Consider the following 22,222-nt stretch of genomic DNA (forward strand, 5'->3'; position numbering starts at 1 on the left):
GATCTCCAGGTACCAGAGCTTATTTATGTTAAAGAGATAATAATTAAGTCCATGAAGCCTGTAGCTGTTAATATAGCCTAATAGTCTACACAGGCTATTGTTTAACCTTTGTGCAATTCTTTATTTTCGCTCTTTGATTAATTTAGTTGTCTAGCTTGTTTGGTCATAAAACTTCAAACAAAAGCTGCAAATTTTCTTTCTTTCTTTTTTTATAGGCTATTTCTTCTTTTTTTTTTGCCTACTTAGCCCATAGCCTATATTTAGGCTACCGTGAATTACTATGTTAGGAAACGTCACTGTCTGTGTTTACTGACGGCTCCGAGCTCTCCGCCCATACAACGTCACAAATCTTTAACTCGGGTATTATCGAAAAATCCCATGTCCCTCATTCATCACTTCGTCCTTCCTTAATAGTCTGAATTCCGTTTTTTTTTCCGACAGCACTTTAAGGCATCATTAGTTAGACGTCTAGCGGCACGAACAAACAATCCTGCGGAACAAACAAAGTAAACAAATATGAAACGTCCCGGAAATGTTATAACAGCGACTTTAGCAACGTTTACTCTTCTACTTTGCCTGTGTTCAGTCAGAGGTAAGTCCTTTTTTGTAACCACCGACATCAATCTGTATAATCGCTTTCATACAGAACTCCTGTTGCCTGTTTGTGTTGTTGACTTGTCTCATAGGTTTCTACTTCTAACACCAGACTTCATTTATTTTTTCCATATAATCCACAAGAGGACTTTGGCACAGATTTTAGCCACCTAGTCTTATTTTCCATGCCATGTTTCCTGTTTCCTAGTTCACCCTTCAGTTCATAGAACCTTTTACTTTTAGGCTAGGCTACTGACTCATGAAGATCCAGGTTGGTTTTCTCTAGTGTGTGTCAAGGTCTCTTGGTGATGAGGAAACTGGGGCCTTTAATGAATGACAAAAAGGGAGATGTGCAACCGGTTGGTCCTGTCTCTTAAACTACTGGAGCTGCTATGTATGCCAAATGTATTTTATTTTACAGCTGTTTTAACAAAATATTTACAATAGTTTCTTATTTAGCCTATGATCATTTCCCATCACCAAACTACACATGACTTGAGGTTAGTCATTAATATGCAGTTTTTCCTAAAAGCACTCAATACGTTGCCTAACTTAAGTTCCATCACAACATGCCATCTTATTATTTTCATGGAGTAGGCTAAAATAAATGTGAGACTACTCTGTTATTACACGTGAGGCTTATTTCACACAGTGATTCTATTTTAAGAGGCAGGTTTGTAAAATAGATGTTACTTGCAGTAGTGAAATGTAATGATGTACATCACCAGGGGGGCTTTCAGCAACCAAGGTAATTATCACCATACAAATTCTCCTATATGTGCTCCATCTCTATATGTGGAGCCAACGTGAACCAGCTGTCCACTCGCCTAACTTTAGTTTAACCTGGAAATTCGGTGGCAACCAAGATCACTTAAAGTTGTTTTTTACGGTCTTTACTGTAGGCTATGTGGCTGTCGTTCTTCTGCTGCCATGATGTTTGTGTATATTCAGGGCCTATTTTGCTTTGCTCATTACCCACCTGTCAGTCAGGTGTGCTGGGTGTCCTGAGCCACGTGTGAGCTGCTGCACTGTAACGTTGTGTAACTGCTCGTTCCTGAAAGAGCCGCATGCATCTTTGCAACCTGGGTAATCCTGCAAGCTCTTAATACCGCACATGCTGTAGACACGTTCTGTTGTCAGTGTTGGCAGCATAAAAACGTTTTATTTGTTGACACCTTTTAGATTTTTTCATTGAAATCAATAGGTTGCCAAATATTATTTTCAGTATCTACTGTATGCAATAGGAAACACTAACTGTTCTCACGGTTTGTTGTCATGCTCATAAAGACAACATTCCTAAAATATATGGCTGAAAAAGACATTCCAACATTTATTCATAGGGCACTTTTTTAAGATTTTGTTTACACATTAAACTCCATTGTAACCATTTTTATTTACCACATAAAACTTATTTATAACTCCACTGGATAAATTGTTCCCTCTGGTCAATTATGTTATCTGTCAAAATAGTCAGATTCGTTCTCAGGCTAAAACGTGTCACTTCCGTAGCAAAGCCAGTATGCCTAGTTCTAAGAGGTTTGACAACAACTGTCACATGTGTTCTAGTATGAAACAGTTTGAGCAGTGACAAAATCATGTTCACCGATATCATCCATATGATATTTCTATGCCACATTGTTGAGGCTGCAGTCTGCAGCATTTACACATGTCCTACAAGTTTTTTTTAACTCATAGATGCCAAAGAAAATTACAACAAAGTCCAGTAGTCCCACCTGGTGTTGCTCAGAGCTTGAATGTTGACTATGACGTGGCATCTAGTGACTCAAAAAATAAAATGCTTTGTAATTTTGACAGCTCCAGTCCAGTGTGACTCATAAATCTGTGTGCTGCCGCTCCCACTAGAGGTCAATACCATAATTTTCCTAATCCAGCCAGGATCTGTGACTCAGCACTTTGGGCATCACAGCCAAAGCTGCAGCACCACTGTTGTTACAGACGCCCATGCCAGACAATAAAAGGAAACACAGACGTTCCCTCTTTCTCCCCTCCCAGTACAGGGACAACTGCATCCCAAAGTCGTCATGTTATTTTACCATTATCACTTTGATATTGAAGGTTTAGTAGGTACCGTAATAAAAAAAAAACCTTAGTCATATTTGCTGAAACTGTCACTAAATCATGACAGTAGCACATAAAACAGATAATCTGTAAAAAAAAAATGCCCCTAATGGGATCTGCACGTTTCCAGTGTCAATGACTGCTCGGCAACTGCGGTCAAACTGTAAAACTAGGCAGTGCTGATCAGCCTCAATATTCTGTTACTACATTGCCTATTTCTTTCCTCAAATGTTTTCAGATCATATTTTAATGTACTGTTTAGCTGTAAAATGAAAAAAGTTTGTGACCAAGTCAAGCCAAAACCAAGCACCGCTCAGCTCTGATTGGCTGTTTTCCTTATGGCAGGAGCACCAGGAGGAGGCGGAGGAATGTGATATATTTTTTTTTTTTCACAGATTATCTGATTTATATAGTACTGTCAGAATATAGTGACAGTTTGTGCAAATATGACAAGTTATGTTTTTATAAAAGTTACCAACTGTAGCTTAAAAGGGGCCCTCAACCAATTTTACACATCATTATGCACAGGGGCAGTGCCAGATGTTGCAAACATTTTGGTTTCGTATGATGCCAAGCCCGCTATAGCCTCGGAAAGACAGTTATGTCGGCCTAAAAGATTTGGGGCTTTTGAGAAAACATTTGGAAACCCTTTGTTTCACCTCAATCTTCTTAAAATAACATACTGAATCAATTCATTTTACCAGAATGACTTTTGACAACCTCCAGAGAATGAGTGGCAGCTTGTTCTGTTCAGATGTGGCTTAAACCTGTGGTTTGAAATAACAACAGCGATAGCATAACAAGGTCAGGAGGTGTTGTAGCTGCAATTCACTGTTTAGTTTATTGTAGCTACTGGCAGTGGAGAAGTAGGTGTCTTTAGTATCCATAGTAACATGTTAAATACAGTATACCACCATTGTACACACAAAACCTATTGTATGGGTCAAATGTGAATTGCATTGGTAATGGCTGTGTTAAAGTCTTGTCGGATGGATTTTTAATAATGGTGGATGTGATTTTATAACTTCAACTCCCTGTTGTTTTTTTTGCCATTTACTCAGGTGACTACTGTGAGGTGAATGTTTGCCATAATGGAGGAACGTGTGTGACAGGGATAGGAGAGGATCCATTCATCTGCATCTGTGCGGATGGCTTTGGTGGAGACACCTGCAACCTGACAGAGATAGGTACGGAAAAGTGGAACCTTTTGGAGGAAAAGCATGGTTAATCACACACTTGAAACTAATCTCTTTACTTCTTCCTTCTCTCAGGACCCTGCAGTCCTAACCCCTGTCAGAACGATGGGGCGTGTGAGATCATCACTCCAACCAGAAGAGGAGACGTTTTCAACGAGTACATCTGCAAGTGCCAGCCAGGCTTCGAGGGAGTGCATTGCCAGATCAGTAAGCTACTTCTGGATGTGATTCACGAGTCTGAGCTGCTTCTCTTGCCCTGTGCACACATCTAGCTAACATAAATATGTTGTAGTGAAAGTTTCTTTTGCAGCAGGAGTAAAGTTTTACAAGTTTAGTAAAGTGAAACAAATAAGACAGTCGAAGACTAAACCAAGTTAGGTGTTTGTATTTTATTAAAAATATATTTGCAAATATAGGAAGAACATAAATTTCACAAAAGACAGCAGCCCAATGTGGAAAAGTTTCTTCAATGAGTGAACAGGAACACTGAGCTTAAATACATCTTCAGAGTGACCGCACACACGCACTTGGCTTATCATGACTCTGCATTTCTCACAGGCAATCTGATATACATGAAGACAATCTAAAAACATAGGAGACATCTCGGAGCCATTTCGCCTCCTCCTCCCTGTACGACTTTCACCCCGCAGTTACATGTCAACTGGCATGGGAAAACTAGAGATAGTTTTAGGGTGACCTTGTAGCCCCTATCTGTTCAGACAAACAGTGCTCACATTATATTCCAGACTTTGTGATTCTCACTTAGTTAGAATCAGAATCTACATGTGGGAATGAGATAAACATTTTCTGTTACCAGCAATATTCCATTAAAATATTACCTAAGTAAGAAAAGTATCATAAAAATATGTACTTAAGGTACAAAAAAGCAACAATATAGAAAACTGGAAACGATCAAAGCAGTTTTCTGTCAATCAACTAATTGATTTAAGCAACTAATCATTTCAGCTGGACTTGTAGGCCTATATATTTGTCGAGCAGTTTGATGACAATAAAACATATTTCATAAACATATGTTTTGTGTACAAAAATCCTAATTCTTCTTAACCCAAATATGTCAGATTACAATAGTATCTGTAAGCATTTGACAAAGCTCTGCTACAAAGTCTTTTGTCTTTGAAATCCAAATTAGTTATTCCTAAAAATGACACAATTTGTCTTTGAAATCAAAAATCATCTGTTGTCCAACAGGCAGTGTAATAGAAATGGCAGAGTAGTCTCCACTTTCAGCAGATTTCTCTGTAAGTGTGAACACATGAGGTTTTTCCATCTTGTCACAGCATCAGCGAAGATATGTGTAGTCAGCTCAGCAGTTCCATGAAAGGGCCTCATTCAGCGGGTACTGCGGTCATTCTCTTTGGCTAATTAGTAAAAAGACCACTCCAGGTCTCTTAGCATGCAGACGCCTTCCACGCAGGTTCAACGCTGCATCTGTGTGTGCTTCAGCTTGACCAAATCAGATCAGAAGAATTTGAGACTATTGAATTCCATCATATCCTCTTAATATAATGACTTGGTGTTATTGCTGAAGTTTGGGTTTAACAGTGGAAGAATGACTTGAAGGAATGAGAAAAGGAAGGAAGGATTATTTTCTTCAAGCGTGAATGTGATTATCAAAATCCTCTGGAGTAAAAGAAGTGTTTGAAACAACTATAGGCTTTGTGTGAATGACTGCTGTAAGCAAAACTCACGGGAATGAAAAAGATGAATAGAGATAGAGAAGAGAATTATAGTCTGAATTAAAGTAACTCTCAGGACTTCAATTCATGCTATTACTGAAGAGGCATGTTTCTCTCCCTCCCAAAGCCCACAGCCTGACCACCAATTGTAGTCTTTCTGCAGTCTGGTTGTCTACTCCCAAACATTTTCTAAATTGGTTCAGTCGGACGTCACAGGCTGGACTCGTGTTGGAATGGGGTGGAATCTGTCCCATATATTATGTACAGTAAATGCACAGACATAAATTTATAGTTTAAACTAATGATATGTTAGTAGTACAATAGTATTTCAGAGGTTAACAAGTCAAAGTTACTTTGTCAAATGGCAATAGTTGCATTTCATTTGCAAGTAACACTAGAAACAATGGACAAATTACATGCAGGGCATGAATGTCATGCCAACAGTATTGCCAAAACATGTGAATGCTATTAGCTGTGTTGTGCCAGTGTTGTCACAGCCATACAGGCATTTGTTGTGAACAATCCTCTTAGTGTTAACGGGAACAAGAATTAAATCTTGTTCTGATCCATGTGGCATCACGTCAACCTGTCATCTGCTTTAGGCCTATAGTCTGGTTGAGTTCATAAGGGTTAGTAGGAGACTTGAAATAAGGCTGGACAAAAGTTATATTTAATTTATCATTTTATAGTGGAATCTTATTTTGTAGTGTGTAGCGAGTGTTAAAGAATTAGATCTTGGTTCCTAATCATCAGATACATACCCCGTTTACACGTACGTGGTTATTTTGAAAAATTGAGACATTTCCCTTCGTTTGTGCCCTTTGTTTACACGCAAATGGAGAATTAGCCTCTGAAAATGATTCTTTCTAAAAACTCCGGCCAGAGTGGAGATTTTGGAAAACTTTGTTTGCATGTAAACTGAGAAAAACAGAGGTTTCATCTTTGTTCAAAGGAGAAAGAGGAAGTGATTCGTTAGTGTTGTTGCTATTTTCGGGATTCTGATTGGCTAACATGGGCTTGAGCTTCTCGTTACACTGCCACCTACAGGTTTGGCATGCTCTTGACGGCATATATACACGGGTTCAGGTAAACAAACTTTTCTGGACAGGTGTGCACTTTGTTATTTTTGAAAACGGAGAGGCTGAAATGTCAGTTTATGAAAATAGCTGGCCACGTGTAAACGTAGCCTCAGACGTTTTCTTCTGTATCAAAAGTAATCCAGGTGATTGTTGTCTGTACAATACGAAAAGGAACTGCTAGAAGCCAAAGCAGCGGGACTTTTCATGGTACAGATGCGCCAGAATGTAAACAAAAAGGCTATAGGCTAAAAACACAGAGGGCTTAAGTTAAATACTCAGACATTCAGCGGAGGATAAATTCAGTGCATTGGTGACATTCAGTACATGATAAAGCTAAGTGATGTTCCACAGGTGGTATATTTACCTCATGGTCAGATATTGAAGCAGGGCTATGGAAAATGAGGGGCTGAAGTTAGGTTAAGGGCGATCTCGAAGGTGCATGCTTAGGAGCCACAGGAGCATGTTTTATGTGTTTAGCCATGGGTTTGAAGTGAATCCACTTGGAGCAAGCAACCGGGTGTGGAGCTGCACTCAGACCTGTTCTGACTGTCTCACTGCATATGTTAGGGAAACATCGTACAAAATACATTAAGATGCAGTCACAACCAATAATTCCCTGCAAGAACTGTTTTTGACTAGACCATAATGTATGTATACAAAGACCATCATTACCAAGGGATCTTAATACAAGTCTTCCAGTAACACAACACTGCTGGTTTTCTCTCTCGTCATCAGCTGGTTATCTGCAGTCACCCAGAGACTTAGCAGCATACAGAAAAAAGTATTATATTGTTTAGCCGAACATCTGAATAGTGTTTGAATTATCATTTCTCTCAACATTTGGTTTAGCATCCCCCTGTGAAAATATTTGGGTCCTTTTGTTAAGATGAATGTAAAGAGTAAAATGTGCTGTGTGTACTGCTCTAGATAAACCATGTAGACAAGCTGTGCAAGCATTCCACCCTGTGGCAATTGGTGAGCATTACATGTGCAGTGTTCAAAGGGGGATACTGGGAAGTAGTCTGGCTCAACAGATGTACATTACTGGGATAAAGCCTGATGCGCCAGATGTCCCTCCCCTTCCGCTATCTTCGCTATCTATTTTTGCAAGGGCACCATTGCTGCATCCGGGACTTAGTGCCACCCAGGACGGTTGTGATTGGTTTAAAGAAATACAAACAAGCCAGAGTGTTTATTTCCTCTATCCTAGAATAGATACACTGTGTAGCCAGACCATACCTGTAGTCCAGCGCTGACACAGCGCAGTGAAGATAGGTAAGGCAGTGCGAGCATGTACAAGAAGTGACCACAGACTTCCTTTGTTGCAATGGCTACTGTGGCGGAAAGCAAGGCTTTTATCTGTTAAACAGAATCTAAAGTAAATAGAGAAAAGACTGGACATATGACATTTATTGACTAATTTCACTATCAGCTGAAATACGAACTGTATTCCAAAAAGCCCAGTTTGTACTTTCTCCATTTGTGGATATTGGAGCTGTTATTATTATTCCATACACAGTTTTTGGGCTAACTGATGGTGACACAACATGTAAATTCCCTACTAAAATCTCCTGTGTCTGGTCACATTCATCGTGCCATGGCACAAAATAGAATTATCAACCGTGACCTTTAACCCCTAACCTGCTGTGCCCGTTAAACTGGTTGCCACGACTGTCTTCTCAGTGTTGCCCTCAGGGGCATTTCTTTCATCGTGTTCGATTTAAGAGAACATAATTGTATCATCTGTATGTTGGAGACACAGTGAGGCTATTGTAGCCCTCCACCTGCCTCAACCTCCCTCTGCTTTTTGTGGGCAGGTGTGCACCACGTCTCGAACAATCATATTTTTTGTGATTCCTGACTAAAGTTAATTTAAGGAGTTAAAAAAAAAAAATGCAACAAGTTGTTGTCTTTTTTTCAGACGTGAATGACTGTGCCAACCAGCCCTGTAAGAATGGAGGGATATGTCGAGATCTCGATGGAGACTACACCTGCCAGTGCCCTTCACCGAATGTTGGAAAGCAGTGCCAGCTGCGTACGTTCACCAACTACCATGTCATTTAATTTCACACACTTTTCTCAGATATGTGTAGCCTAATGTCACTTGCTTTTCCTAAAAAAAACTTTTTTTCAAAAAATGTAAAAGGAAATCAAGGACTGTGTTTATGGAATTGGCCAAATGAATGTGTGTATTAAATGTAATAATTACCATTGTAAAGAGTGGCATACTATCCTGAACAAGTAATTTAGTTTACACAAGCATGAGTAAAAGTTCACTCTTTCATTCTTCTTTCATTTCTTGTTCTTTTAAGTGGAAAGCTTGGAAAATACAACATATTTTTTAAGCACCACAGTTACACTTTCAGTGGACACTCAGCAAAAAAGTTGCACTGTAATTAATGTGATTTAAACTGTGTAATAAATGTAATTACTCTCTTCCACCCTTGATAATATATGTCCCAGGTTGCATTTCTCTGCTGGGTATGGAGGGAGGAGCAATTGTGGAGTCCCAGATTTCAGCTTCCTCTGTGCACTACGGCATTCTGGGTCTTCAGCGCTGGGGCCCGGACTTGGCTAGACTCAACAACCAAGGCATCGTCAATGCCTGGACGTCAGCCGCCCATGACAAGAACCCCTGGATCGAGGTGAGAGAAGTGAACACTTTAAAATCATGAGGCTGATGAATGAGAGCTGTGAAGCTGACTAACACTCGTTAACTTGTTGACAACAGATTAATATGCAGAAGAAGATGCGTCTGACGGGCATCATCACTCAGGGTGCAAGTCGCATGGGCACGTCTGAGTACATCAAGGCCTTCAAGGTGGCGAGCAGCTTGGATGGAAATGCTTATACCACTTACAGAGTGGATGGCCAACGGAGGGACAAGGTAAGAGCACTTTCCTTGTTATAAATACATATTACTTACCATGTTTTCCAGCAGAAAGCTTCTCTTTCTTCAGCTTACTTAAGATACTTGCCTTATGTCCTGTGTCTGTGTGTCTGTGTGCTGCAGGTTTTCGTGGGCAACGCAGATAACGACAGCACAAAGACCAACTTTTTTGACCCTCCCATCGTGGCTCAGTACATCCGCATCATCCCTGTGGTTTGCCGCAGGGCCTGCACACTACGCATGGAACTGGTGGGCTGTGAACTTAATGGTAAACACACAGAAAACATCCAGTTACAATTATATTAATAACGTGCACAGCAAACTTGGCATGGTGGATAGAAAAACGAATTTGATGTCAATGAAAAAGGACAGATGACCTACAATAACTTCAAGTTAAGGCAACTTATAGCCTCTGAGAATTTTCCATTTTGAACAAAGGATTTAAAAAAAAAAAAAAAAAAAAAAAGACATGTATAGTTCTCTGAAGTAGGGAAAAGTGAGCAGTCTCTTTTGTTTAACTTTCCTTCTGTCTCTTGTTTTACTGTGTTGATTTCTTCTTGCTGTGGTTACACTGACAAGTATAATGACAGTCAAAGAGTTTATTTCAACTACATAACAGTGCCTCCATGCATTAGTGGTTAGATAGAAAATGTATAGTATAAACAGTATTCTGTGGGTAGACCTCACTGTGCAAAAATAAAAAAGCAGCAATTCCAAGCACACACAGAGACCGAAACCATCTACATCATTTTGTCCTTTGTCTTATTTAAACAAAATACCTCAGACATTTACAGAGAAGCATGGTGAATGTTTACACACTGCATACATAGCTTTATACACTTTATTGCATGCATTCTTCTGTGCGCCTCTTTCTTTTCCTTCCTCTTGGTCATTTGTGGGTGTAAAAATGATTTTAATCGATCCCATTCTTCCGAATATTTAAAATGTTCTTCAGATGGAAGGAAAGGTGAAGTTAATTTCTTTGGGTGTATTCTTTCTTTTTTCCTTTTCCTCTTTTTTCTTTCTGTCGCTTTGGTTTCCTCTCCCTCCGTCTCTCCGTCTGCTTTTGATTCACAGTTTATTCAAACACGGCAGGTTGCTCAGAGCCTCTGGGAATGAAGTCTCGCCTCGTCTCAGATGGGCAGCTTTCAGCCTCCAGCTCTTTCCGCACATGGGGTATTGATACCTTCACGTGGCACCCTCAGTTTGCCCGACTGGATAAGCAGGGAAAGACAAACGCCTGGTCCCCTGCACACAATAACCGCTCAGAGTGGATCCAGGTGAGGGGGAAACCTACGTGGTAAAATGTCATTATTGGTTAAAAAATGAAAAGGAAAAAAAAAAAGCCAGCAGAGTATGACTGTTCTCTTTGTTCCTTCACCAGGTCGACCTAGAGAAGACAAAGCGCCTCACAGGCATCATCACTCAGGGGGCCAAGGACTTTGGGGTGGTGCAGTTTGTGTCACTGTTTAAAGTTGCTTACAGTAACGATGGAGAGTCATGGAGTGTGGTGAAGGAGGATAACACCAGCAATGATAAGGTCAGATATACTGTATGTGGATCCCTAAAATGTATTTCACTCATACAGTTTAATACTGTATATGTATGTCTTTGTAAATTAGTCTCATTTCAATGCAGTACTTTAAAAAAAGGCTTTTAGTGTTGAATAATTTAAAACCTCTTTTCAGAAGTGTTTTTGAATAAACCAGAGTCCTTAAAGGTCCAGTGTGTAACGTGTTTAGTTGTTCATTATCAAAATCTGTGTTGCCCGTTCACGAACTTGTCCTTTTTCATGAATATTTACCACCACCATCAATTCCAAGTATTCTTTTTGGCTTGAAATTTTACATTTGCATTTGCATGAACTGGGGTAGACGCTCCATAGTCATGTGCCATCTTTAAATATGTTAGCCGGTAAGGGACATACAGGACATACTGCTCCGCCTTTCGCGTTTTCGCTGTCACATGATAAAATCACGGGTGCTGCTAATGCTGCTAATGGGTATCGTAGCTTCCCGGCCCCGTGGAGGACCAAACGTATTCAAAATCCAAATTTCAGGAACAGGAGGGTTCTTCTTCGCCCAGAAAAAGAAAAAGGATATTGAAAGGAGCAAGCTTTTTGAAGCGTGAAGGCTACCGTAGCTGTAATACGTACTTTGAACTGCGTGGCGCGAGAGAGTTGATTGTGATATATGATCTCAACGCTAGATGGGAGAAATTCCTACACATTGGACCTTTTAAAAAGCAATACAGTTTGTAAAAAGAAGTCCAAAATATCAGCTTCCCTTTGTTCTCTTTCCCTTTATGATGAGATTAATTTGACATCTCTTGCTGGAGGAATGGAACACTAGCCCTCTCTCTCTGAGAGAACTAGGACAGTTTTAGCCACAATGGCTGGACCCAGATGATCCAATAAAACTGTAAAACAAGCTTTGATGTTTTTACTGAGCACAGAGCTCTGGTAGGCTCATGACATAATGATGCTGCCCCAGGGGCTTTGTCTGAAAGCTCTGAACGTCTGGGTGGGACTGTTAGGCTCTGGGTCAGAAGGCTGTCAGAGGGCAGCACAGCTCAGTTTGATTAACAACCCCCGATGACAACTGGTCAATAAGACATTTGGTGGATGTTTTTACCACGTGTACATCTCCTCCCTCCTTATCGCCTGTTTCTTCTTACAACAGAATTGTTGCTCTCAGGAAAATTGAACATGCTTTATATACAATAACTTCTGCTCAATTAATAATTATTTTTACTTTAACCGTAACATTTATTTGCAGCTTTTCCAAGGCAACATTGACAACAACACCCACAGGAAGAATCTATTCGAGCCTCCGTTTTTCGCCCGATACATCCGAGTCGTCCCCTGGGAGTGGCACGAGCGCATCACTCTACGCATGGAGCTGCTGGGCTGCGATGATTAGTAACTCATCAGTCACTAATCTAACAGTGCTCCATCCTAATCCGGTCGCTCCATTTCCTTAAACCCCGGCAGAGAAATGGATCCGGGACAGAATCATCGGTTCTGTACCCCTATTTGTTTCTCTGGATAAAGATTCTGTTGGTTGCTGGGACTGTAACACTTATATCACATTCTGACTAAAGACCTTTTGATGTTTTTGTTAATAACATTGTTTGACATTGCTCACAGAGAATCTTCTATGAAGTATCAATGATTTTAATGTTAGTACCTTTATATATAAACTAAATTTGCATAGATTTGCTCTTAGTCCTTATTATTAGCTCCCTCTAAGAATCTAAATTGTTTTCAGGTTCCCTTGATAATCGTGCCCTTCACCTATTCCAGTTGTACTCCAAGCTAAATTGCCAGTTTTCAACTTTTTCTGTCACTCCTTTGCAGTCCCACACCAGTTAACAACCCATATGTTTTTTGTTTTAGCAGTGTGCAGAGGACAGATGACAAACATCCTCACCAGCATACTCACCGTATCTCAGCAAGCTGCTTAGTTAAGTTACTCGAGCACAAACTATAACGACGCAGGGCCTGTGCAATATGGAGTATATTTTGGCATTCCCAAATATCCTGGAAGAGATAACATTTTCCGAGAGTAGAACATTTACAACTTTCCAATTTGAACTGCAGCACACTGATCTGTCAATCAAATGACGGACTGACAAACTGTAGGGCTTTTTCATGTGAAGTCATTCATGTTTTTTTACACATTTTATCCGCTTATTCCGCTTTCTTACAAATAATATCCTTCTAATTTAATCCTTTTTACAACACGTGAAATATGTAGAAAGATGTGTAGAAAATAAATATTGTTTTACATTCTTTTTTTATTATTATTAATTGTTGATCTTAAACTGAAATTGTTTATTAAATGTTAAAATAAATCTTTGTGTGTGTTTCTTTTCAATCAAGCGACACAAAACATGCTGTAGTATGAGCTGATTAACCAAATGGCACCAGTTACATAACAGTTTATTTCCCACTGCTGGCTATAAGAGTCCCATTTGTTTAGACAATGTCCATGCCAGAGCGGGTGTTGGTGGCTGATTTCTGCATGAACAGACAGGTCAGTGAGGCCACATAGAGGGGACACAAAGGGAGCAGCATGAAGGAGAAGATACTAGCCATTTTAGGAGGCATTGTTCAGATGTTGATATCATCCAAAAAGTACTCCTCCTTTTGTAACATATCACTGCCCAAAGCTAACATGTAAGGACGATACAGTAGCACTTTGTATCTGACTTGCTGCTCTCAGATAAAATAGAATTAAACTCAGAAGAACCTGCTGTCAGTTGCATTCTGCTTTCTTGCGTAAAGCACAAACTCTCCCTGCCACACTAAGATGTTGGGAGTTGTCTCCATGCTGGACTACCAGGCTTTGGCCTGCTGTTTACAAGAGTAATTACACCCTGTTAGATAGTCATCTCCCTGCTAAGCTCACAGTCCTGGTATGTTTGGCCCCTGGCAACAGCTTTCATCTCTATGAAATGATTGCGGTGGAGGACGGAGCATCTCTAACACATCTGTCCTCACTGTGTAACTCTATGCTTACTGTATGTGTATGTGTGTTTTATTACACAACATAGCAGGGTTTCCTATAAAAGATCACAGTGCTTCCAGGGGGAAATAACACAGCTACCAGCTGGAGTGATGTGGGAAACCTCTGCAACAAACAACTGCTTTCAGAGAGTTTAGGAGGGATGTAAAGTTTTCTCCCAAGATATTCCTCCACAAACAGCTGTACAACATAAGCCTATTTCTTATAGTTTTGTACTACAATGCAGTCAAAACTGTCTCCTTAAAAACACAATGGTTTGGTAGCATAAATAATATGGTGTTGAGTTTGAGATTTAAATGGATAGAGGTTTTTTGCAGTAAAATAATTTGAATTTTTGGTAGTTTTGCAGACAAGGATGAGAAACTGTAAACAAGAACATAGAAAGAAAATCAAATATTACAAATCTACACTAGACTCTTAAATATAAACAAACAAAAAATCATTCCTAACATAGTTCTACTTGAACTACTTGAATGTACAATACTAATTAATTAAATTGGGGACTTCTCCATAACTGACAGACAGACGGACAGACAGACACGCACGCACGCACGCACGCACGCACGCACGCACGCACGCACGCACGCACACACACACACACACACACACACACACACACACACACACACACACACACACACACACAGGTGAGTTCCCAGTGCATCAGCTGATAGCGGCAGAGCAGCACCACAGCCGTGCTACTCTTTAGTGAAAAGTTAGGATACACTTATCATTACTGAGTTGTACCTGTTTTATCATCGACAAAAGGTGGAGGAGACTAACCTATTATTGATGTTTTTTGTTCTTTGACCAGAAACCCTCCTTTTGGAGAAAGTGATTTATTCTTAGCAGACTTCTGACTTCTGCTCCTTGGCGTCACAGCTTTTCTCTCCTCAAGGATTTATACCACGCAGGCAGAATATCAAGGTGTTTCACGGTAAGTGAAGAAAATAAAATCAACAAAATGACGTCAAATATGACGTGAAGCTCTTTACAACACCAATCACTTACTACTCAAATGAGCTTTTTTTTTTTTTTTTTTTTTTTAAATGTATTAGTCCTTTAGTTTTTGCATTTTGACTTTTATTTTTATTTTTATACTCACCTGGCGTCTGTTGCTGTTCCTAAATTGTCACAATTGCCATAGGTATTCTTATCAAATGTCGAGTATACCAGAGATAGCCAACACATTATGCTCTTAATCGAAATTGTTGTAGCCTACCTGCAATGTAGGAAAAACGGAAACTACAATGCAAGTCATCAACATTTACATCTTTTGAATCGGTAATTTTAAACTGCAGTTTTGTGGTGTCAAAATGCAGAAGCATTATTTTCATTAACTTATAAAGTGCAGAAAAGTTATCGAAGTGGCAAAATTACATTTTCATATAAAATAGACAGATCTCACTAAAATGGTATCATGCTGCCCTCTACTGGCACTGTCCTGTCACAACATCCGATGGTAAAAATATAGCAGGGTGTATGTTAATTGAAAATGCTTGCAAAAATAACGTAGTTATACAAAAGTAATTATTCCACTGTGCTTTTAAGGACTACTCCAATCACATTTCTCTCTGCGGGCTTTGGGGATTGCACAGAGAACATTAAGGATCCACATTTGTCCTCACAGCCAGGATGATGATTTGTTGCCTCCAAACTCTGCTGTTGTTTGGGGCTCAGCTGGTTTTCTCAATCCCAAACAGCTTCTTCTACCATGACTTCCTCAATGGAAATGGCAACAAAGAAAGTATGCACACGATCAATAAAATATATGTCTATGTGAATAGCTGCAATATGTGTTCTGTTAGTCCATATTTTCAAGCTCCAGATGTAAAGTCAATATTTCCTGCAGTTCATTTCAGTGGCGTAAAGCTCCATGTGGACTCTGCTCAGCCATCAGTGTTTGCAGTCACAGGGGGAAATGCCACCATGCCATGCAGTTTTTGGTATGAGCCTGAGTTGAGCTCGCCAAGGGATATCCGGGTCAAGTGGTCCTGGCTCCCGACTGCTGCTGGGGGACAGGAGACAGACGTGCTGGTGGCTATCGGCTCCCGCAGTCGAACTTTTGGGGACTTCAGGTGGTTGAAATGACACATAATTATAATAATCAGGATTACTCTTTTCTGTTTTTTCATGGCTGTATGAGCTTGTGTGTCCTTTAACTCCCAGTATGTCTGTTGGCCAGGGGTCGTGTGCAGCTCAGACAGGATTTCCCAGGAGATGCTGCACTTGTGATGACTAAACTCCTGTTGAATGATGCAGGCCGTTACCACTGCGAGGTGGTGGACGGACTGGAGGACAAGAGCACTTCAGTTTATCTGGAGCTACAAGGTACAATACACTGAAACCATGAGCTCCATTATCAGAGGCAACCAGAGTCAAAACTTTTCACATAGCCTTCTAGTTGATTTTAGTTGTACGTTGTAAGTATTACTTGTACTGAATGTGTTGATTGTAAAAGGCCTTTTTCACAGCAGACATTGTCATAGACAAAAGCACATACTGTAGGCTCTGTTCTATTCAAGTGTCCATTGAATAACCTTTTAAGCCCACATACTTTGTGTAATAGCGTCTAACTTATTCCTCCACCCAGGTGTGGTGTTCCCGTACCAGCACCCTCGTGGTCATTACTATCTCAGCTTCTTGGGAGCCCAGCAGGCCTGTGAGGAGCAGGGCTCGATCCTGGCCACCTTCACGCAGCTCTTCCAGTCGTGGAAGGAGGGCCTGAACTGGTGCAATGCAGGCTGGCTGGCTGACGGGACAGTCCAGTACCCCATCACCCAGCCCAGAGTGCCCTGCGGGGGGCACGGCCTCGCCCCGGGTGTCCGGAGCTACGGCAGACGACACCTTCACCTTCATCGCTACGATGTCTTCTGCTTCTCCTCTTCACTCCGAGGTGAGGTGGTGTGAGACCAACAATGGCAGGTTCACAATCTGTAGAAAAGGCCTTCTTCACAGCAGAGTTGGACTTGTCATCAAAGGAAACACAAAGGTGTAACGAATAACATTAACAATGGTCCCAGTAAGCCATGACAGTGTGACAGTGAGCCCGCATGCACATACATGCGCATAGTTGTATAATCCAAAGCAAAATTCCTCGTATGTGTGGCAAATAAAGCTGATTCTGATTCTGAATACCAGGACCCTGAAACTGAAGCAGCTGAATGGAATTTAGCAGCCATTAATGCCATTATTTTCACCTGTGCTTTTCCTACTGTGGCATGTCAAAATGTCCTCAGTGAAAATGAGCCATGCCATGCCATGCTCAAGTACCACACTGGAAACTATATTTGCCCAGAAGCACTTCTTTATGCTCTCTGACGCCTCTCATTAGAAGGCGCTGTAACTCTTGAATGTCCCATGACATGGTGCTCTTTAGATGCTTTTATATAGACCTTAGTGGTCCCCTAATACTGTATCTGAAATCTCTTTCCCAAAATTCAGCCTTGGCGCAGAATTACAGCCACTAGAGCCAGTCCCACAATGAGCTTTCCTTAGGAAGTGCCATTTCTGTGTCTGTAGCTATTGAGGAGGAGAGAGGGGGAGCAAGGGGGAGAGTGGGGGTGTGGCCTTGATTAACTGCCACTTTGCTCGTTTGAAAGCCATGATGTTGCTCTCTTTCTCATGGGCGGGCCAAATTTTCTAGCAAGATTCCAGATCGTCCCAGCAGGATACCCAGGGCTCGGTTTACACCTATCACCATTTCTAGCCACTGGTGGACCATAGGCAGGCTGGGGGAATGCATATTAATGTTAAAAAACCTCATAAAGTGACATTTTCATGCTATGGGACCTTTAATAGTGTGCAGCAGCCAACATGAAGTCTGCATTGATCTTAGCTCAACAGCTCAACAATTAATTATGAGCTCACATAGGCCTTAAGACATCGAACACAAATAAATGTAATTAGTAATTCATAGTCTAATCACTGGGAACTTTCCTAAATGCTTTAAACATCACAAGGGCATTGAGTTAACTGTTACATACATCGACTACAATTCAAGACTATTATTTGAACCTTCAAAGCTCATCTCTAGAAGATTACTTTTGCTGTATATGTCACTAGTTTGCCCCAGCTTTCATCCTTATTGTTTTCAAGCAAAGGTTTCCCACCTTACAAGCTAAATAAGCCAGCATTTCAATAAATCTAAAAAGAGAATTGATAACAGATTAAAGAATAAAGAATGAATACCATAATCCCATATTTCTGACTTGAATATGTTTTTTGCATGAGTTAAAAGTAAATTAACATAATAAGAAATGTAAGTCTCCGGGACAAACTCTAGTCAAATGGGTGTCTGTTGTCAAATGTTGGAGGTCTGAAACACAGAAGTGTTTAAAGAGCCTTATCCAGCCTGCAGAAGGTAAATGTAACACTAAATGTGTTTTCTTCAAAAGGGAAAGTCTACTATCTTAAGCCCTCTCACAAGATGAACCTGACTGAGGCTCAACAGGCATGTCAGAAGGACGGAGCAGAGATCGCCAAGGTGGGACAGCTCTACGCCGCCTGGAAACTCACAGGGCTGGACAGCTGCGACGCTGGCTGGCTGGCTGATGGAAGTGTTCGGTATCCCATCACAAGGCCACGAAGAAACTGTGGCCCCTCTGAGCCCGGGGTGCGCAGCTTTGGCTTCCCACCTCCCCAGCACAAGCATGGAGTCTACTGCTACAAGGCAGTTGATGAATGAATGAATGTAGATCCCCCTCTTCTCTGGGGTCAGAAATGTAAAGGTTTCTTAAAAATATGTTTCTTTATGAGCAAGCTGCTTCATTAGTACTGTGTAAACCCTGGAAACCTATATAGCGACAATAGAGATCTGAGGGGTCCTGAGATGATTAACAGAAGAGGAAAGCAGCCAAAAAAGTGTTTAAACAAAATGATATTTACTTTTTCAGGCATTCCACTATTTATTTTCTTGTGATTTTCTTGGATCATTTTATATACTCATGCCTTTAAACTTTTCAGGTAACATGGAGAAAAAACTCCTTTTCATTCAGTCTTTGTTTAAACAAGTTAGAGTGTGTTGATGGGTCACGGGTAGATACAGCTTACAAGTAACAAGTGAAGAAGGTTGGGAACCACTGGTGTAAAACCTTAGGTTTTTTTTCTGTTTTATCTACATCTCACTGTAATTTTTTCTTCTGTGATTTTCTATTTTTGTACATGTGAGCAAAGCCTTTACTATGATGTCTCAGTTAATGCTATTAAGCATTAATAATATTAAAGCTATTCAAATTATTCTATTCGCCGATGAAGGCCAAGACATGATTCAGAAAAAGTTGGACATTGAGTTAAGATTTGCTTCTCAGTTCTACTGTATAACCATGTAACTCAGGAGATTTTCACATCACTTACTTTTTACATCATTGGAATTAAATTATTTTAATAACACATTTTTGTATAACAAATGCTTTTCCTAACCATTAAAATTGTACAGAAGATTCCTGTCTGTCTGTCCACACAGTAATTGAACGTCCACATACACACAACTTGTAGGAGCTTTATTTGCATAAATAACTATTAATAATATATTTCAGGCTTGAAAAAACATCAGCTGTTTTTTTTTTTACATTTCAAAAACACTGGCCCAACTATTAGTACTGTCCAGCTGTGAGACTCCCGCTGCATCTGTCTTGAGGTAGGCTGAGCTGTCTTCACTGCATAAATAATAGATTTTTCATTATTAACCATACAGTGCAACTCTCTATCTTAGTGTCAGGAGTATAGGTCTTAACGCAGTGTGTCAACTATTTGAAGGTTTAAAGAAATACAAACAAGCCCGAGCATTCTTTCCCCAATCCCAGAATAGATAGGCGATGTACAGCATACACTGTGATTGTAGGTACTGGTATACTGAGTCAAGGAAAAGCTGCTGTTAAAGAAAGAATATTCAAAATATCCTGAGTTGTCTATTCTTTTTATTCTGTTCTTTCTTGTTGAAACTTCTGACATCCTGACATATAATTTAAACAAACCAGAGGACCGCTTCACATAGGCGATGTGCGAGCACTGTTTACAAGCTAATCTCAAATGGTAGCAGCATCATGTTTTACAAATGATTGTTGCTAGCAAATAGCAGGTGCATTTGAGTGCTATTGGGTTTTTGCGTGCTAATGTATGGGGTCACAAGTATGACATTTGTTTTGATTATTAAAATACTCCAAAATGAATGTGAGAGGAAATTTATATCATGTTGCAAATTGCTGCTTTCATGTTGTAAATTTAGTGAAACAGGATAGAAAGTGATGGATCATCTCAGCAGAGTATTAACAACACTTCACCAGACCTTAACAATCAAGTTTTTCACCTCCACCGAAGATGCAGTGAGCTAACACAAAGATACTATCGATTATTCTTAATCAAACAGTTTCAAAGAGAAGTCTCTCGATTTTCAGCCTGACCTCTGCCTTTTTCTGAGGGGACAACTTTTTAAACATTTTCACAAGGCTCATGAAGTAGTACTCATCACATTCTTGTGGTTTTTCACTGTTTATCTGTACAGTTGGATGATATTTAGAAGACTGTGTCTCCGTACTCTTCGTCATCCACACAGTGTCACATTCAACGATGGGAGTGACTAGCTGGCTGCTGCTGCTCACTCCTTGGCTGTTTTGGTCATCTGAATCTGTGATGACGGACGGTTACGTCTTTGCGTTCCTGTGGGGACAACACAAACAATTTGTGAGATAAACCAGCGTCCAAAGCTTGCTTAAACTGAAACTTTTCTGGAGCTTTGTCCATCCACATTTACATTTGCAATAAAAATGGCTCTTTGTAGATGTTTGCAAAGCAGTTATTTATCCATGTACAAAGTGTTGTACAATAAGAGGGAGTTTTTCTCCAGATATCTTTGAAATGGTGCCTGATGATTTCACATACAGGATATTGTTCTATCGATTACACCCAATCACATGCAACTTATGATTCCAAAAAAGGAATTACATCCTCCAAAGATGCTGCAGCCTGCAGCCTGCAGACATCATCACAAGATCACTATCACAAAATGTGACATTCTTGTGTACAAGTTAAAGCCGGTTGTAGAGTGAGCAGGCGTAACAGGCAACAGTTTAACAGGCGTAAGGAGCACTATGAGGAAGAAAAGGAGGAGCAAGTCCCTGAAGGTGCAGCTACTTTTTCTTTCTGTATGACACAATATTAAATGCAACATAATAAACTTAAATGTTAAGACACATGTTTAGGAGACAATGCACATGTGCCATGACAAAAAGCAATACAATATAGCATGCTTACTATATCATCATATAACTACTTAATAACATTAGCTCAGTAAAAAAAAACTAAGCATGTTGCCTGCACTTGTTATGAGGGAAATGCAGCTCATTTAAAATGTGAGTTAATTACTGGTGTTGGGAATGTTGGGAATAAATGGAAGGCCCGGAGGCCAGAAAAATCTGACTCCAATAATCTCTCTAAATTCTAATTCCCCGCATATTCGTTGATGACCTATATAACCAGAATACCATAAATGAAGTGTGGAGACGATAGAATAAAGTAAAATACTTTTACTGAACAGTATTTTAAGCATTACAAAGCGCATGTTTTCAACCGCACAATGAGACTAAATTTCCCGAGCATCCAGACAAAACACGAAGCCTCCCAGTTTGTGAGCCCCCTCTAACACCGTCCCTATCTATTTATCTCCTCTTGGGGTGCTGACTGCTGACTCTCCATTACCAGGCAAAAGTGTGTGTGTGTGTGTGTGTGTGTGTGTGTGTGTGTGTGTGTGTGTGTGTGTGTGTGTGTGTGTGTGTGTGTGTGTGTGTGTGTGTGTGTGTGTCTTGAAAACATCAGCTGGTCCCACTTCCTCTTCTTGCTCTTCATGACCTTTTCACCACACACATACATCAACCTAACGGCTATTTCCTATTATCTCGGTCTGGTACAAAAAACAGTCTCTGACACACATTCATCTCTCTTATCAATAATAAACTATAATTTAAGCTTTAAGCTAAACCATCCTGTGCAACTGAGTCATTCTTCCATGTACAAAGGACGCAAGTGTGCTCCCTCTAGAAATTGTAACCATCTTTCTCATATGCACACAACTCCACAATGAGCACAAATGATCTCTTTAGCAATAAAAGAGCACATCTATAAAATAAAAATATCTCTATTCTGGAAACAGGAATGTGATGTG

General features: G+C 40.2%; 2 protein-coding genes across 4 annotated transcripts; both read left to right on the forward strand.

Annotated features, from left to right (window-relative positions):
* The first annotated feature begins 355 nt into the window (after positions 1-355).
* On the forward strand, positions 356-13,378 carry LOC114560406 (EGF-like repeat and discoidin I-like domain-containing protein 3). 2 transcript variants are annotated; one of them, XM_028585764.1, is made up of 10 exons: positions 356-592; positions 3,735-3,860; positions 3,945-4,076; positions 8,567-8,680; positions 9,109-9,290; positions 9,377-9,532; positions 9,659-9,803; positions 10,613-10,815; positions 10,920-11,075; positions 12,313-13,378. In XM_028585764.1, exons 1-10 carry the CDS (start codon positions 517-519, stop codon positions 12,454-12,456), a joined length of 1,434 nt encoding a protein of 477 aa, XP_028441565.1. In that variant the 5' UTR covers positions 356-516; the 3' UTR covers positions 12,457-13,378. The 2 variants fall into 2 exon arrangements, with proteins under 2 accessions (XP_028441565.1, XP_028441571.1); XM_028585770.1 differs by having other exon boundaries at positions 10,631-10,815.
* Positions 13,379-14,721: 1,343 nt separating this feature from the next.
* On the forward strand, positions 14,722-19,457 carry LOC114560421 (hyaluronan and proteoglycan link protein 3). 2 transcript variants are annotated; one of them, XM_028585791.1, is made up of 7 exons: positions 14,722-14,779; positions 14,879-15,001; positions 15,616-15,811; positions 15,917-16,142; positions 16,250-16,395; positions 16,658-16,960; positions 18,462-19,457. In XM_028585791.1, the coding sequence occupies exons 3-7, from the start codon at positions 15,700-15,702 to the stop codon at positions 18,749-18,751; spliced, it is 1,077 nt and encodes a 358-aa protein (XP_028441592.1). In that variant the 5' UTR covers positions 14,722-14,779; positions 14,879-15,001; positions 15,616-15,699; the 3' UTR covers positions 18,752-19,457. The 2 variants fall into 2 exon arrangements, with proteins under 2 accessions (XP_028441592.1, XP_028441584.1); XM_028585783.1 differs by having other exon boundaries at positions 14,736-15,001.
* The last annotated feature ends 2,765 nt before the right edge of the window (positions 19,458-22,222 follow it).

Source organism: Perca flavescens, chromosome 1, assembly GCF_004354835.1.
Source record: "Perca flavescens isolate YP-PL-M2 chromosome 1, PFLA_1.0, whole genome shotgun sequence".
Taxonomy (NCBI): Eukaryota; Metazoa; Chordata; class Actinopteri; order Perciformes; family Percidae; genus Perca; species Perca flavescens.